At 47.7% G+C, this 15,299-nt stretch overlaps 1 protein-coding gene across 2 annotated transcripts in view; it reads right to left on the bottom strand.

Moving 5' to 3' along the window:
- Window positions 1-15,299, bottom strand: part of MTA2 (metastasis associated 1 family member 2) — a 612,090-nt gene that overhangs the window by 453,229 nt on the left and 143,562 nt on the right. For both annotated transcript variants that reach the window (XM_069645193.1, XM_069645194.1), the window contains exons 4-6: window positions 5,852-5,969; window positions 5,637-5,700; window positions 4,588-4,705 (exon numbers count right to left, since the gene is read on the bottom strand). In XM_069645193.1, coding sequence (XP_069501294.1) covers window positions 4,588-4,705; window positions 5,637-5,700; window positions 5,852-5,969 — 300 coding nt within the window. The remainder of the gene's footprint in view (window positions 1-4,587; window positions 4,706-5,636; window positions 5,701-5,851; window positions 5,970-15,299) is intronic.

Here is a 15,299-nt window from a genome sequence, read left to right as displayed (position 1 = left end):
AGGACGGGCACTTCCAAAGGCCTTGGAACGACCCCTGTAGGCTTCCTGGCTCATGGAACGGGAGGGTTGGTGGTAAGAGGACAATCCACTGCCGACACTTTGAGGACCTCCCAGACTTTCCTCCTAAGGGACAAAAGAACAGACACTGCTGCTGCAGCGTGCCTAGGCCAAGAGACTTGTCAACTACCTTGCCGAAAAGATTGTCTGTCGAACAGCAACGGCATCCTACCCAAAAAGCACATAAAAACGCAGAAAGCGCGAAGAGTAAAACACGAAGACCCCCAACACTTCAGATTTTTACTGCACGTTGAAGATGGCTGCCAGAGAAGGGGCTTAGGGAGAGGGCAGTCATTGGTTGGGGGCAGTATGACCCAGAGCTCAGTGATTGGTTTAAAGGAGAAAGAGTTTTTAAACAAAGTGAAACTGTTTTTTTTTCTTTTACCGAGGATTCCCAGCCTGACGACGGGGTATATTGAGGAGCATTTGAATCCATGCCAGACCCCAAGCTGGAGAATAAATGTATTTTTGATATACATCTAAGAGTAATTTGAAGTTTTACTGGGTGTGCTCACTGCGGGCTTCCGATCACTCTCACTCCTCCTGAGACTTACACTTGAACACCTGCCAAGCTACCGTCGAGAGTCAGGTTTGTCCAGAAGGTTCCCCTGTTCCACTACGGTGGCCTCCTAAACCTCTATCCACCAGGTCAGAGTTTAGAAATACATTTTAACACCTCCATTCTCTGGAAAAGACTTTCCAGAACTGCCAAGAATCTCTAGAGACTTCAAACTAATGTGATTCTTGCATACATTGATCTTGCCAAGTACTACTAACCTTTACTGCTGTAGTGGCTTTTCCCTCATCTGTATAGCAATTTTTCTAAGACTATACTACCATGTGGACAATCTTATTGTGCATTTATCAAAGGGTTGGCTGACCCTTGTGACCAACCGGCTCACCACCTGAGAGTTAGGCCTGGACTGCACTGCCACCCAATCCCTTGGGGAGCCTGGCATACTTTAAGGAAACCCTGTTAACCAAGTGAGGTGGATATACCTGGGCCCTGAAAACCATACCCAAGGTGGAGCGGACTAAACCAGGAGCGGACTTATTGGCCGCCATATCCATTCTTAAGGATACATTTTTTCCAACTTCTTAAACTTCTTAATTGCACTTGAAGAATTTAGAAATCTGCAAAACTGATCAAAATATATTTGTATTAAGGGTTAGAGGCTTTAGTGACATCTTGCTGATCATTGCAATTTGTAATTGCACATGCGTGCAATATGTTGAATACTTTTGAGCAAGGGTTCTAAAGTGTTACTTGTATATAACTATTTGCATACAGGTTTTAAAGGTGTTTTAGGACTTTTATAGAAACTTTAATGTGTTACAATGCATTAGCCTATTTTTAAAAGTACTTGCCTGTAAAAATGCATTTCCCAAAGCTTTACTTGGCTAAAGAGTACACTTTCAGTGATCTACTGTGTGAAAAATCTTCCAATGTCCATTTGAGGGTTGACTCCCTCTGCCATCCTAAGAGTGTAGCCTGGATGCTTGGATCAGACTACCTATGCGAGAGTCGGGAGTCACTCAATGAAAACACCAGCCTAAAACTGCAAATTGTTTTTTCTAAGCCCTCATTACATGACAATTTCCGGAATGGGCCCCACATTCAAACTTTCTTGGGCTTCTTACCAGGCTTTCAGTCAAGATGTGTTTTCTACTCAGGAAACCAAACGCCATTCAGCTATGCTTCGAGCTTTACACCTGGCTTTACAGCATTCCATCTCCTAGGCAGGCAAAAACAATGACCATAAACAGCAACATCTGTGTCCCTTTCCCTCATATGGAAGAAAGTTAAGGTCTATGGCTCATATGGGATTTTAACTGAGGAGTGCACACTACAAGATCCCAAGGGATGCAGCAATAGGTTTCCAACTAGTCACACATAGTTAAATAGCTGACACCAACCAGTGGAGTACACAAAACTAACCATGCAAGGCTGCTTCCAGAAAGAAAATCTTTCACACCTTAACCCTGTGAGACACAAGGCCTTGCATTGTCTCAACCAGTATAAGGTCACTGATGTGGACTTATCTTAGAGTTGGGTAGGTCATGTGATAAATCTGATGGGAGTCATCACGGTTTTCCTGTCGGTGACCTCCCACGTGGCCAAGGGACAGCAGGCGCTACCTGATCCCAACCCTGGGGGTGGCTAGAGGAGGGAGGATCACATGGGAGGAGAAAACCTCTGGGAGGATGTCATGGCTTCATCGGATGAGACATGGTATCTCCTTTCCCCATGCAGAATGAACCAGCGGAGGGCTCCTGGGCGTTCACCGGTGTCAGAAAGAAGCATTACACCTACTAGAGACCCGTGTGAAGCAGAGAAGCCCAGCTTGAGCCGCGGGAAGCCTGGACGCGGAAAGCCGGTGGTTGCAAGTAAGAAAATACACGAATATGGTTACCGGCAGGCTGCGAGAAGGAAAAGGACCACCACAAAGAGCCGGTGAGTCCACGCTGGGACGAAGGGAACACTGAGCGTATTGGCGGGCACGCCAAATACAAATAGTTGAATAGAACAAAACGGATAGAGAAAGCAGTTTTCAAAACCTGAGAGAAAGTGCAAGTGCATCTCCTTAAGAAGGGAGTCTGAAGTTTGCAAGTATGTGCCGCACATGCATATAAGAAACCCTAGTGGACTAGCCAATACTGCTAAGGTGGTGACTCACCAAGGGTAGACGTGTGAGCAAAACACTAACAAGGCAGTATACAAATGGACAGAAAGAATTAACCAATAAGGCCATTGTGAAGAATTCTCAAGAATGGAAGTTTGGACAAAGGCACACAAGTGGAAAGCCCTGGCAGGAATGTATACCAGGCAATTATAAGAGTGTGAATACAAGACAGCAGAAAAACGCTGGCAGGAGAGTAGACCAAGGATCCTGACAAAACAAAGACCAAACAAAGTTGTGTATGATTTTGGTATTGATCAAGAAGACAGAACTTATTTGTGACAAAACGTGAAGAATCCCGGGGAAGGCAGACACCCTCTGGAGTAAGGAGCAATATCCTTGAGAGACCTTTTGTTGGGGTTACTTATTTCTTTGCTCATTAGAACCTTTCTAGAACACTGCAGGCCAATGTCATTATCCTTTTCCCTTTAGACGGTGAGAATAATACTCTGGACACAGGACGGCTTTGTTTTGGACATTGTGACACGGACAGATCCTTATTTTTGAGTTCAGGTAGGGAAACACCTCTAGTGCAGGGACAGCGAGGCATTTTCCCAACCCCTTTTAGTTTACCAATAAAAGTCTTGTCAAAACCATGTTCAACTTGTGTCTGAGTTTCATTCCTGGCTCCTCACAGTCAGTACACCACTCACAAAATACCTGCTTCTGCCATCACTGCATACGCCTCGACGACTTGCCCATGATGACACATCATACTTCTTAGTTACAGCACAATATTCTGCTGCCATTCCATCACAATGACCAAACAATCTCTGCATCATGGTATTTCCACTAATGCCGCCCCTCGTCTTGTCCCGAAGTGCCCTTTTGCCACCTCGAGCTGTCACCATTAAACCTTGCTAGCCACTTCCAATCAATCAGGACTCCCAATTTCCAGTTCAATACAAGACATCCCATCATGGCATGCATCCTCTACCAACCCAGTCACAGCAGACCTTTGCTTTTAGGAAGCTTCCAGCTCCACACCACTCCCCTCTGGCCAAAACTACTACAGTATGATATGATATTTTATTTCTATCGCGCTCGTACACAAGTGTTTCAGAGCGCGACAAGGCAAGGGAGGAGAACAGGGGAGAACAAAACCGCAATCTTAGTAGGCCCAGTGACATTGAGAACGCGCAAGTGCATGGGAGAGGTGGAGGGGGAAAAGTGCATGGAAGGGGGAGAAATAGATAAATAACAATAAATAAAGGCAACAAACAGTTTTAGTGCAGCCAGCAATTTGCAAGTGCTAGGTTTAAGGCAGCAGACAGGGTAGGTCTGATAAGTCCAGGAAGAAAGAGGGGTGGGGGGGCGGGCAGTAGTCCCAACTACTGCGGTTTACCCCCTTTGCAGCTCTACCCTCACGCACACTTCCTACACCCCCCACCCTCCCTTGCCACTAAATACAAATCCCATTGTTTCCGCCCATTAAAACACAAAGCGGTTTCCTTCACCACAGGTACACTAAGATCATTGCACTCTATTCTGCCACAACCCCGTCACAGTTCTCCCTGCATCACTCCCTCCCTCCATTCCTTCCTTCAATGATGTCGCCTCTTACTAGCCTTCAAACCCAGCATGCAACCTTTGCCCTACCAATAAGGCCTACAAACCCCATACCCTTTCTGAACGCCTCCCCACTTCACATGGACCCCACCCCCACCCTAGCCTTCCACTCCAATCGCTAGATACCTTGGCAGTTTTATTGGGCATTTATAATGTGCCTATACACAATACGCATCCCCCTCCCCCCACCACTACTGTTCTCCCCTCTGCTTCCCTTTCCATTACTGCAATTCCTACCAAAGGACTCCAAGCACTTGAACTGACAGTTCATATAGCCCACCTTCTGCCAACTGATCAGGAATATCAGCCTGGTACTTGGAACCAACACGAATCTCTCCCTGGTCTGCGAGGAGTGTCTTCTGAACAGGATCAAATACGAGCGAATAGAAGAAGCAATCCTGAAACAAACAAGAGGGCTTCAGTGAACAAAAAGGACCACCGGAATTTAATGATCCACATTAAAGCACTAAGCCACACCCACTCTTAATGTGTGCTAACTGCATCACCAATAGGATGTTAGTAAAGGCCGTTTTAAAACCAGTTTTTGTACAAACCAATGATGCATGTGCATTCCTATCCATCAACCCACAAACCAAGCATCCATCCCCTCATTTGCTTGACGACAGTCAAGCAGCAGAATATCCTCACTTGGCTAGAGAAGTGTGCATAGACCGAGTAAGGTAAATGGAGGATACGTTCTCCAGATCAACCATGACAAGCTCCCACTGAGAGGCATCATAAAGGGTACATACAGCACTGAATGAAGCCTCACAGCTAGTGCAAATTGCCCAGAACTATCACCCAGTGCACATCCAGCCACATCCTACAACCCGAGCAACCAAGAATGCAGACACCAAAGGTTGCACACAGCTCTGAAGGGACACATCCAATCCATCACCTCTTCAGCCATCAGTACAGCCAAGAGTAAGAATCCAAAGCACACCATGCCAAAGAACACACAAAGCCATGTCAAAGAAAAGACAGCGACATCCAAATCAACCTCTTCACCTCCCATGCCGTTTCAGTTTGTGCAATGAGAGGAAAACATCGAAAACCTGAAAAACACTCCCATTTGCTTATCTTTAATGGGACTATACGTACAGAAACCAAGCATGAACACTGGAGTGTAAGCCATTATTAAAACATTCGGTTCATCCAATGCCCCCCTCAATAAGTACATTAAACAGTGGTGCAACACGGAAACAGGTCGCCAGTCCATCAAAACCTTAAACACGTCAAACACACACTAATCACAGATTTGCTCGCTCTCAAAGAATTCCACATAAACCTCTGTCCTGCCACTGACCTACCCACACCTCCCCATCTCACCTCTTTATCCAGGTACTGTCCCAATATGTCAGTCTCATTGAGAAGGGTGACACTGCACTTCCCCCTGCAAAACAAAGGACAGCATGAGACAAGGATTGGTATTTTAGCATTTAGACTTCTGTCAGTTATTACCTTTACCATATGTGTTGTTGCTGCAAGTGGTGGTAGAAAACAACCTATTGTATCTGGTGATCAAGAAATGATGAACTACTCACCGGATGTGTGTAGCTGGCAAGGACTCAAACTGTCGAGAGAGGAAGAGCTCACGGTGCTTGAGCTGGTGTCGCTGTGGCTCCCCCACTGTAGGCTGCTTGGACTCATCTTCAAACTCCCCTGGAACATGGAAGAAGCAACATCACAGATCCAATAGAAAACAAGACAGCCTATAGGAAGAGCTAAATCTAGAGGCAGAGGGAGTATAACCTACAGGGGAAAATCGAATACAGAGATAAACAAAGAGATGGAGGACATGCAAGGAGAGAGCCAGGGTTCAAATTACTGTGAGCTATTAAGATCCTATGTATAGCCATGAACAGCCTAGTGTAACTGTGTAGAAGTAAGGTTCGGACACAATGGTTGCATATTTTTGGGTACAGACTTATTAATCAAGAAAGGGTTGGAAAGATTCCTCTATACTTAAAGCTAACAGGGGTTTCCCTGCCTCAACGAAAGCTAGTGAAATTGTCAGGATGTCCAAAACCAAAAGGTCTGTCACTGTCGTGTCTCAAAAGCCTACCAACAACTTAAACCAACTGTGCAAGGATGATCCATCCCAAAAGTAAGGGGTTCACGGAAGTTCCAAACAAACAGAAAAGTTCCCAGTCTCTCAACTGTGCAAGGATGATCCATCCCAAAAGTAAGGGGTTCACGGAAGTTCCAAACAAACAGAAAAGTTCCCAGTCTCTCGGGTAATCAAAACAAACAAGGTTCTTAAGTATAAGATTCCAAGGCTAGCATTGTGCGCCTTTCCCCTAGACTTGTACTTTCCTAAGGGTGGGTGGGCCAGTGGCTTGGTTTACTCTCCTGCAAAGCAACTGTCCTCTCCTGGACAATCTCCTATTCTCAACAGGTTCAGAAACGCTCGTATACCTCGTTACTATATGCTTTTGCCTTTCACAAGGGTGCAGGTCCCAGACTCGCAGTGCAGCGTTGTATCTGCTTGGTTTAGTCCCCTGCCAAGCACACAACTCTTCCTTGCTTGCTCCTTTTACAATCAGGGTCCCACACTCCCTTATTCTCAGCTTCTCATACGTGTGCAGGTCCCAGACTCGCAATGCCTTTCAGGGTCCCAGACCCTCTTATTCTTCGAGGTCCTCAACCCTCTTATCCTTTCACTTTCATTTAGGTTATGGGTTGCAGACTCTCAATCCCTTCTCTGAGTCGCAGGCCCTCTGGTTATAAAGAAACAAGTTACTTACCTGTAAATGTTGTTCTCCAGCATGGGTCTGGCATGGATTCACATGCTCAGGAATATTTCCCGTTGTTTGGCTGGGAATCCTCGGTAAAAGAAAAAAAAATCAGTTTGTTTAATTTCTGAACTTTCTCCTAACAACCAAGCACTGACCTCTGGGTCATACAGCCCCTAGCCAATGACTGCCCTCTACCTAAACCCCTCCTCTGGCAGGCATCTTCAGATTTGGTAGCACTTAAAGTGGCAGTAGAACCAAGAGAATAGCCGCAGAGGGGTAGGCGGGAGGGTTCGTGTTAGGGAACATTCTCAGAAATGTGCTTATTCCCTCCACCTTGGAGACCCCCAGCAACTTTGCTGGATTTTGAGGACCTGATTTTTTTTTAACCTGGACAGAGTGAGACCCTTTTTCCCCACTCTCTCATGTATTTTTATGTGATTTTGTACTCTGTTCCTTTTAGTTGTGGAGTCTGACAAACTCCATAGTCATCTTTTACATGGTGTGTCACAGCACCTTCACTGCAGTGACACAGGGAAGTCTTTCAGATTTCCCAAAAGATACCTTCTCTGCGAGAAACTACTGTTTCCCAGAGCAGTAAAGTGAAATTGACTTTACTTACATTTATAACATTCTAGACCCAGTACACACCATCTTACAATAGGGTGCTGGAGGAGTTGCCTAGTATCCCCTTTGTCTAGCTTCTCATGTAACATTTTTATGTTACCCTTTACTCGCTGAATGGCTGGTGGTAGTGGTTTACATTTTACTACTATTATGGGATTTTACCACGGGCGGCGTTCGCAGCCATGGTAAAGCACCCAGGGGTGCCATTTTTGTCAAAATGGCCCGGTCGTCTTTTTTTGCCATTTCTTTGTGGAAAGGTCCTTCTTGAAATTTACTCTGCGCGCCATAACAGGTTTGGTCCCTTTGTTCGTTTTGTCTTTGGCGGGCTTCACAAGTGAAACCCGCCTCTGGCTCCAGGGTGTCTGGCGGGAGCAGGCAGTGAGGTAGGTGCCCAAAACTCCCTGTGCTTGGTCTCCTAGGAGACGGAAACACACTCTGTGGTGATTGGCCGGCTAACTGTCCGGCAAGGACAGCCACCCCGCTGGGTGACTGACAGCTAGGCTGGAATGAATGGGAGCAAGCTGCATAAAAGGCAAGGCTTTTTGGCTTGGAAGGCAGAGTCGACCACTGGACGAAGGAATCCCAAGAGAACTTTAAGACGCCTGCTGCAACTTCCTGGACCGTTGGTTTGCCAGGTGATGCCCTGCTGCTGTACTGAAACTCCACTTGCGTATCGACAGAGAAGCTCCTGCAAGGACAACTTCTCCCTTTGAGTTGGTGGGACCAATCAACTGGAAAGTAAGCCACCTGGACAGCCTCTCGCAGCTGGTCGAATTTCCACAGAGTTGCTGCTGGAAACTGAATAGCCAGGGAGAGGAACACCAGTTAGTGTGCGTTACTTTTAAGCTGGCCAAGAGCTCCAGGCTGAACTTCCGGACTGTTAGGAAGGATGACTCACCGCGCTGGAGCCCTCTCAACAGAGTGCAGGACACCAGAAGCAAGGAAACCCCACCTCGACAGCCAGAAACCCCAGTGTTGCTATTTGCACTAGTCGCGAGGAGCTGAAACACCAAAGTGCCACTTGTTTGAAGTTTGCCGGTTGCAAGCGGTGATCGTCCCATTGCAGTGCAGGAGTCCCCAAAAGCCCTCCCGCTTGTCCCCACGACTGAGGCCCAGGAACAGTAAGATCTGCAGAGCTGCACATGATCAGAAGTCATCTGCTGCACTTTTTCTTCAATCCAAAGGTACTGTAAAGTCTGAGAGAACTTAACTTTGACTGTAGAGTTGCTTGCATCTTCTACTACTCAAGTCTAGCAGCTTGTGGCCCTACATTAATTCTTCTTTTTCTTCAAAGACTTCTAAAAACATTGTGCAAAGACTTTTCTTACCTGCAAAGGAGTGCTTCAGCTCATATAGATTTTTGCCCATTGGCTTTGGCTTAGCCTGTACCACTGAATAATTCTTGTTGGGGAATCCAAAAGTATTTGCCTAGTTGAGAATATTTGTGATCTCCTGTATGTTCTAATAAACTTTTCCTTTTAACCTATTCCTAAGCTTTCCTAAAATTCAACAGTGATGCATTAATGTCCCCAGCACCCTAGCTATTGAAGTCACCAAGGGTGTAGGCTGTGTCTGTGGGCCATCCCAAAAAGGTACTTACTGATTTAGAAACTTGCGTGTGTGTTTTGAAATATATTTGTGTGGCGTTTTATATTGACCCCTTCTGATGAAGGCTTATTCTAACTGACGGATAAGACAAGCATTACTCACCGTAATAGCATTTCTGATGATTGTATCTGCTTAGATTCACATGCTGTGTATATAGTCCATCAAGTGGTAGCCATGGAGTATTGCATCTTGTCTTTCGGGGACCGATAGGGGACGTCGGCAAAGGCGTGTCTAACACTATCCCTATCGTGACGTGTAGTGTACCCAAAATCCCTCACGTGCCGAGGTCCCTCCGATTGTATTTTTTCTGCCAAGAGGGAGCCCAAGGCTATTGTGAGCCAGTACATAAAGAGTAAGTAGTAAGACATCTATGTTTCTTCCACCCGAGCGGGGAGGCAGGGCGGACACGTGAATCTAAGCAGATTCAATAATCAGAAATGCTATTACGGTGAGTAATGCATGTCTTCTGATGCTTGTTAATCCTCTTAGAATCACACGCTGTGCATACACTAGCAAGCAGTACCCGGAGTTGGAGGTGGGTTGTGAGAAGGAACAGTAGTGAAAAGATGTTTTAATACTGTTTGTCCCACCTGAGAATCAGATCTAGAATGAGTGTCTAGGCAATAGTGTTTTGTAAAGGTGTGTACAGAACTCCAGGTTGCCGCTTTGCAAATGGACTCAAGGGGAACATTTGCAATGAATGCTATGGAAGCCCCATTGCCCAGAGTAGTGTGTGCTCTAGGCTTGAAGGGCAGTTCTCTCTTAGCATGAGTAGAACAGTGTGATGCCTTTGACTAACCACCTTGAGATAGCTGATTTAGAGACAGGATCCCCTTCTCTACCAGCTGCCACTGAAACGCAAAACTGGTTTGTCTTCCTCAGTGGTTTCGTTCTTTCCAGGTAAAACATGACTGCCCTGCACACATCTAGTGTGTGTAGGCTTCTTTCGGCCATGCTAGTAGGATCCTGGAAGAAAGTGGGTAGTTCAATTGATTGGTTCAAATGGAACTTTGAAATTAATTTAGGCGCAAATCGGGGATGTGTGCGCATAACCACCTTATCCCTGTGGACTGTAACAAAAGGGTCTAGAACTGAAAGGGCCTGAAGTTCACTAACCCTTCTAACAGAAGTGATAGCCACTAGGAAGGCCGTCTGATAAGTAAGGTCTTTTAGACTTGCAAAGGGAGACCCCATGAGCCTGGTCAATACCACGTTTAGATCCCATCCAGGAGCTGTGTTAGAGACGGGGGATGAATTCTCTTAACCCCTTCCATAAAAGCCTTAATAACAGGTATTTTCCATGACACCTTCTTTTGTGACGTAGTGTAGGCTGAGAGAGCAGCTAAATGAACCTTTAGGGAATTAAAAACCAGTCCACAAGTGTGTCGGGTACAACACAATGTGGGTTGGAGAGCAGTCAATCGGGTTTGATGCCCTTGGTATTGCACCATATGACAAGGTTCCACTTGATGGAATAGCAATACCTAGTGTTTCCTAGCTTCCCTAAGTATGTCCATGCATCTCTGAAGGAGTTGAAGGTGTCCAAACTCTATGACCTCAGCAGCCAGGCCGCTAAATTCAGAGTTTACGATCATGGGTGAAGTGTGTTTCCCCTTTGTCCTGAGACAACATGTTGTACGGGCAGGGCAACTTCATAGGAGGGGAGAGGGACATCTCCATCAGATGAGAAGCAGGGTTGGCGGGCCCACATGGGGCCACCAAAATCATGGTGACTGGTTCCTTATGCATCTTGTGCACACTCTTGTTGAGTAGGGGAGTCGGGGGGGGAAAAGTGTTCCCCAGAGTTGCAAAAAAGTGGATCTCTCGGAAGCCCCATTCTGCGAAAACATTGGAGACAGTGTCTTCGTGTAGGCGCTATTCGTACTCTGTAGGCAGTGGGAAATCTCTGCTTAGCACGTCGGCTAGAAGGTTGAGTTTGCCGGGAACGTGGTGGGACAACAGGAACATCTTGTGTTTGAAAGCGCACACCCAAATGTTTTGGGACAGCTTTGATAGCCCTGGAGAGTGTGTCCACCCCCCTGTTTGTTCAGGTAATACATGGCTGTGGTCCTTTCTGTCAAGATCAGAACTGTCTTCCCCTGTAGCTGTGTCTGAAAGGGCTTTAGTGCTTTGATTATTGCCAATAGCTCTAACAGATTTATGTGGTTGGACGCTACTTGAGGGGGCCACACTCCATGAGCTGTCTGCCGTAGCAGATGAGCCCCCCCCGCCCCCCCCCCGTGAGATGCTTCTGTTGTGAGAGTGGCTTCTACTGCAGGGGTGGTGAAGGTCTTCCCCTTCAAGAGGTTTTCCCTCGACCACCACTGCAGAGAGAACGAGGGCTGGCAAGACAACTATCAGATCCTCCCATTGTCCGCTGGCCTGACAACACTGGCTGTTGAGCCACTCTTGCATGGGACGCACGCGCAGCCAAATAAATGCAGGACGCCATCATTCCTAGCAGTCGCATGGCCTTGCGTACCATCATTTCCTGACTGGCTACATACATATTGAGAGATCTGAAACCGCATGTTCTGAACCCTCTAGTTGGAGGGGAAGACGAGGCCGCCTTTGGTCCGAATTAGAGCCCCAAGAAACTGTTTGACTTGATTGGGGTCTAGGCTGGATTTCTTCTCGTTGATGGAGAATCCCAGACTGAACAAGAGGTCCATTGTCCTCTGAGTGTTCAATAAGCATGTTTCGTAGGAGTCCCCTGTTATGAGCCAGTTGTCGAGGTAAGGGTAAACTGGGATGGATAGTCTGCGCAGGTGTGCTGCAGCTACCGCCAGAACCTTTGTAAACACCCTTGGCGCTGAGGCAATGCGGAAGGGGAGTACTTTGAATTGAAAGTGCTTGTCCTCTATCATGTACCTTAGATATTTTCTGTGCACTGGCAACATTGAAATATGAAAGCATGCATTTTTCATGTCCAGTGTCGCCATGTAATCCCCCTGTTTCAACAGTGGGATTACTTCCTGCAGAGTTACCATACGAAACTTTTGAGGTTTGTCAAATTTTTTCACTGGGCACAAGTCTAGTACAGGGCGCATGGTGAGGTCCTTTTTGGAAACAAGGAAGCACAATGAATAAATACCCTTGTTTACCTGAAGAATAGGAACGGCTTCTATGGCGTCCTTTTCCATGAGTGCTTCTACCTCTTGTTTCAGGATTCGCAGATGGTCTGGCATCAGGCATCGTGCTTTGGGCAGTCTGAATTGCAGTGGTCGGACAAATTCCACACAGTACCCTTGGGCGACCATCTTGAGAACCCACTGGTCTGATGTTATCCCCTCCCATGCCGAAAGGAAAGATGTTAAGCGCCCCACTATCGGGGCGACATGGGAGGGGACCTGGATCCATAGGTCATTTCTAACCAGAGGCTGTGGTATCCCTGGAGGTAGGGCCTCTGCCTTCCCTGAGCCGCTGTCCCCTGGGCGGATAGTTGGCGGGGGTGCTGGATGCCTGTCCTGAGTTCCAGGCATTTCCCGTATTATACAGGTTTTGAGTGGAACGGGACTGGCCCCGAAAGGACCTGCGGGAGCCACTTCCCCTATGGGGGGGAGGGCTTTTGGGTGATTTGCTGAACAGACTTAGTCTCATGTGCCTTTTTGGCAGTCTCGAGGGCATAGACGGCTGCTTTACCAAAGAGATTGGTCTCCTCAACAGGCTTATTAATAAAGAGCTGCCTGGGTTTCCGGCTTGAAACCGGAGTTCCTAAGCCAAGCATGCCGTTTGAGCAGGGTGCCTTGAGATAGTGATCTTCCCGCCGTCTCCGCAGCATTCAGCGTGTTCGTCAGTATGTTTTGATTGACCTGCCTGCCCTCGATGACAATGGCAAATAACTTGGTCCTAGCGGGCTCAGTTACCTCTTGGAGGCCCTCCTGCAGTAGATTCCACTGTGCATCGGCATAACTAGCAAGCAATGTAGTGTTTGCTATGCGCGAAGAAAAGGCAGCTGCCGTGATCTGTTTTCCCAAGGCGTACAGCCTCTTTGACTCCTTATCAGGAGGTGCCTCTCCTGTAGCAAAGGGGACCCCGCCCATTTACGGGTGGTGGTAACCACTAGTGAGACGTGGGTGGCACAGCCCTTAATGTATGTAGGGTCAGTAGGCGATGAGTGAAATTTCTCCGTCGGATTTACTCCCCTAGTCTGGGCTGGCGTGATTAAAGAAGGAGCCAGTCTCCTCTTGACAGAATTGAGAAGAGGTATGGGCTGGCTGGAGGGGGGCTTTTCTTTGAGGATCTCTTCCACAAAGTCAAAGCCTCATGGGTGACTATCTGAAAGTATTCAGCCGCATTCCTCAATATGGCATTGAACACCATCTGATCGTCTACTGGGGAAGCTTGGCGGGCCGGACTGGAGGGAGGGGAATCCAAACACAGGACATCAGGGTCTTGGTCTTGAGTGAGCAGTGCCCTTTGTTCTGTCTCACCCTGGTGACTGTTCTCCCAGTGTCCTGTGGGATCTGCCTGGCCATCCACAGTGTAGTTCTGTAGGAAGTTAGTATCCTCCTCCTCCTCATCATCATCATAAATGTCCTTGTAAATGTCCATTTGGATCTCGTCCTTGGGATGGATGGAAGTGTAATTCTCCTGAGAAGGTCCTGATTTACCAGGAAAATTTGAAGCAGGCCCCGAACAAGGTCTCTTGGGGGGAGGTTGCTCTGAAAACAAGACAAACTTCTCCAACCTGTCCATACAGCCTTCACATTTTTCTCTGGTCCATCTAGCTGAACCACAAGGGTGGTAAATTTTCATTTTCCTCCCTATGGTGCCGAAACTTGTCTCCAATAGCTCTAGACAAAAAGGCACAGAACTATCTTCGTAGCCCTCGCGAGTATCGGGGCGCTGAGGCCCGTCTTTCTATGGTGTCCGCGCCCTGCTCCTTGCGCTTCGTCTTAGACCTCTCCTTCAGCACCACCGCGGAAGCAATCCCAGCGGTGCTTTCGGAGATGTTCGGCGAATTGGGGGCGATGTGTCCTTTGACTAGGAGGCCTAGCGGTAGATCTTTCTCCTACTGGGGCCTTCAGGGGCATCGGAGTGTCAACTACGCACGCTTCGACGGCTGAATGTGTTTTGAAGTAACGCGCTTTGGCTTAGAAGGTCCAGTCGCAAGATACTGCTGCGGGTGGGGGGTGGTGAGGCTGTTGATCTTTAATTTCAGAGAATTCTGTCAAAATTTTCAGCGGTCCTGTTGGCGCTTTCACCCGTTTCGACGACACTGTCGAAACCGGGGCTGGGGTTGTGTGTTTAGTGTGGCATCAGGCCTAGCAGGGTCAGGGACGGGCATGGCGGACCTAGGAGTGTCCGTCGTGAGGTCGATGGCATCCGACACGGATGCCTGGTCATCACTAGTACCCCCTTCACTTTCGGTGGGTGCAGCGGTGGGGGAAGATACAGCCTGCGACATGCCATAGGCCGCCCACCGCTTAACGCAGCACTCCTTAAGCGTTGTAGGGTGCAGGAGTTTACAGGCAGCACACCGCGCTTCGTCGTGGTCAAGGGGTAGAAAATTAATGCACTTAAGAGTGCCCATCCTTCCAAGGATATCTGGCCCTGCAAGAGGGGCAAAACCTAAATGGTGTCCTTTCCATAGCGAAAGGCAATAAATGTGATGACCAGACCTAGAAGGCAAAGAGGGGGAAGGAGGAGAGACATAGCTGAAAGGATATGGCCACCCCGACCCCACTCTCCCTACTGTGTAGGCTGGCCAGAGGGCCCAGCCACACGGACGGCTCTGCTGCCGGATCTTGGGCGTCTAAGGTCCACCGCAGTCTTCGGCGAAGTGCAGGAACCACCGTCAAAATGACTTAATGGGATAATCAACCAAGTCGATAGACAAAGTGATAAAGTCTCTTATGAAAGAGCTCCGCAATAGGGCAACCAGTAATCTGAGGGACCTCTGGGCGTGAGGGATTTTGGGTACACTACACGTCACAATAGGGATAGTTTTACAGACACGCCTATGACGACTTCCCCTTTCGGTACCCGAAAGACAAGAAATACTCTGCGGCTACCACTG

This window comes from Ambystoma mexicanum, chromosome 2p, assembly GCF_040938575.1.
Source record: "Ambystoma mexicanum isolate Mex_15411 chromosome 2p, UKY_AmexF1_1, whole genome shotgun sequence".
Taxonomy (NCBI): domain Eukaryota; kingdom Metazoa; phylum Chordata; class Amphibia; order Caudata; family Ambystomatidae; genus Ambystoma; species Ambystoma mexicanum.
This window is presented reverse-complemented; position numbering and strand designations above follow the sequence as displayed.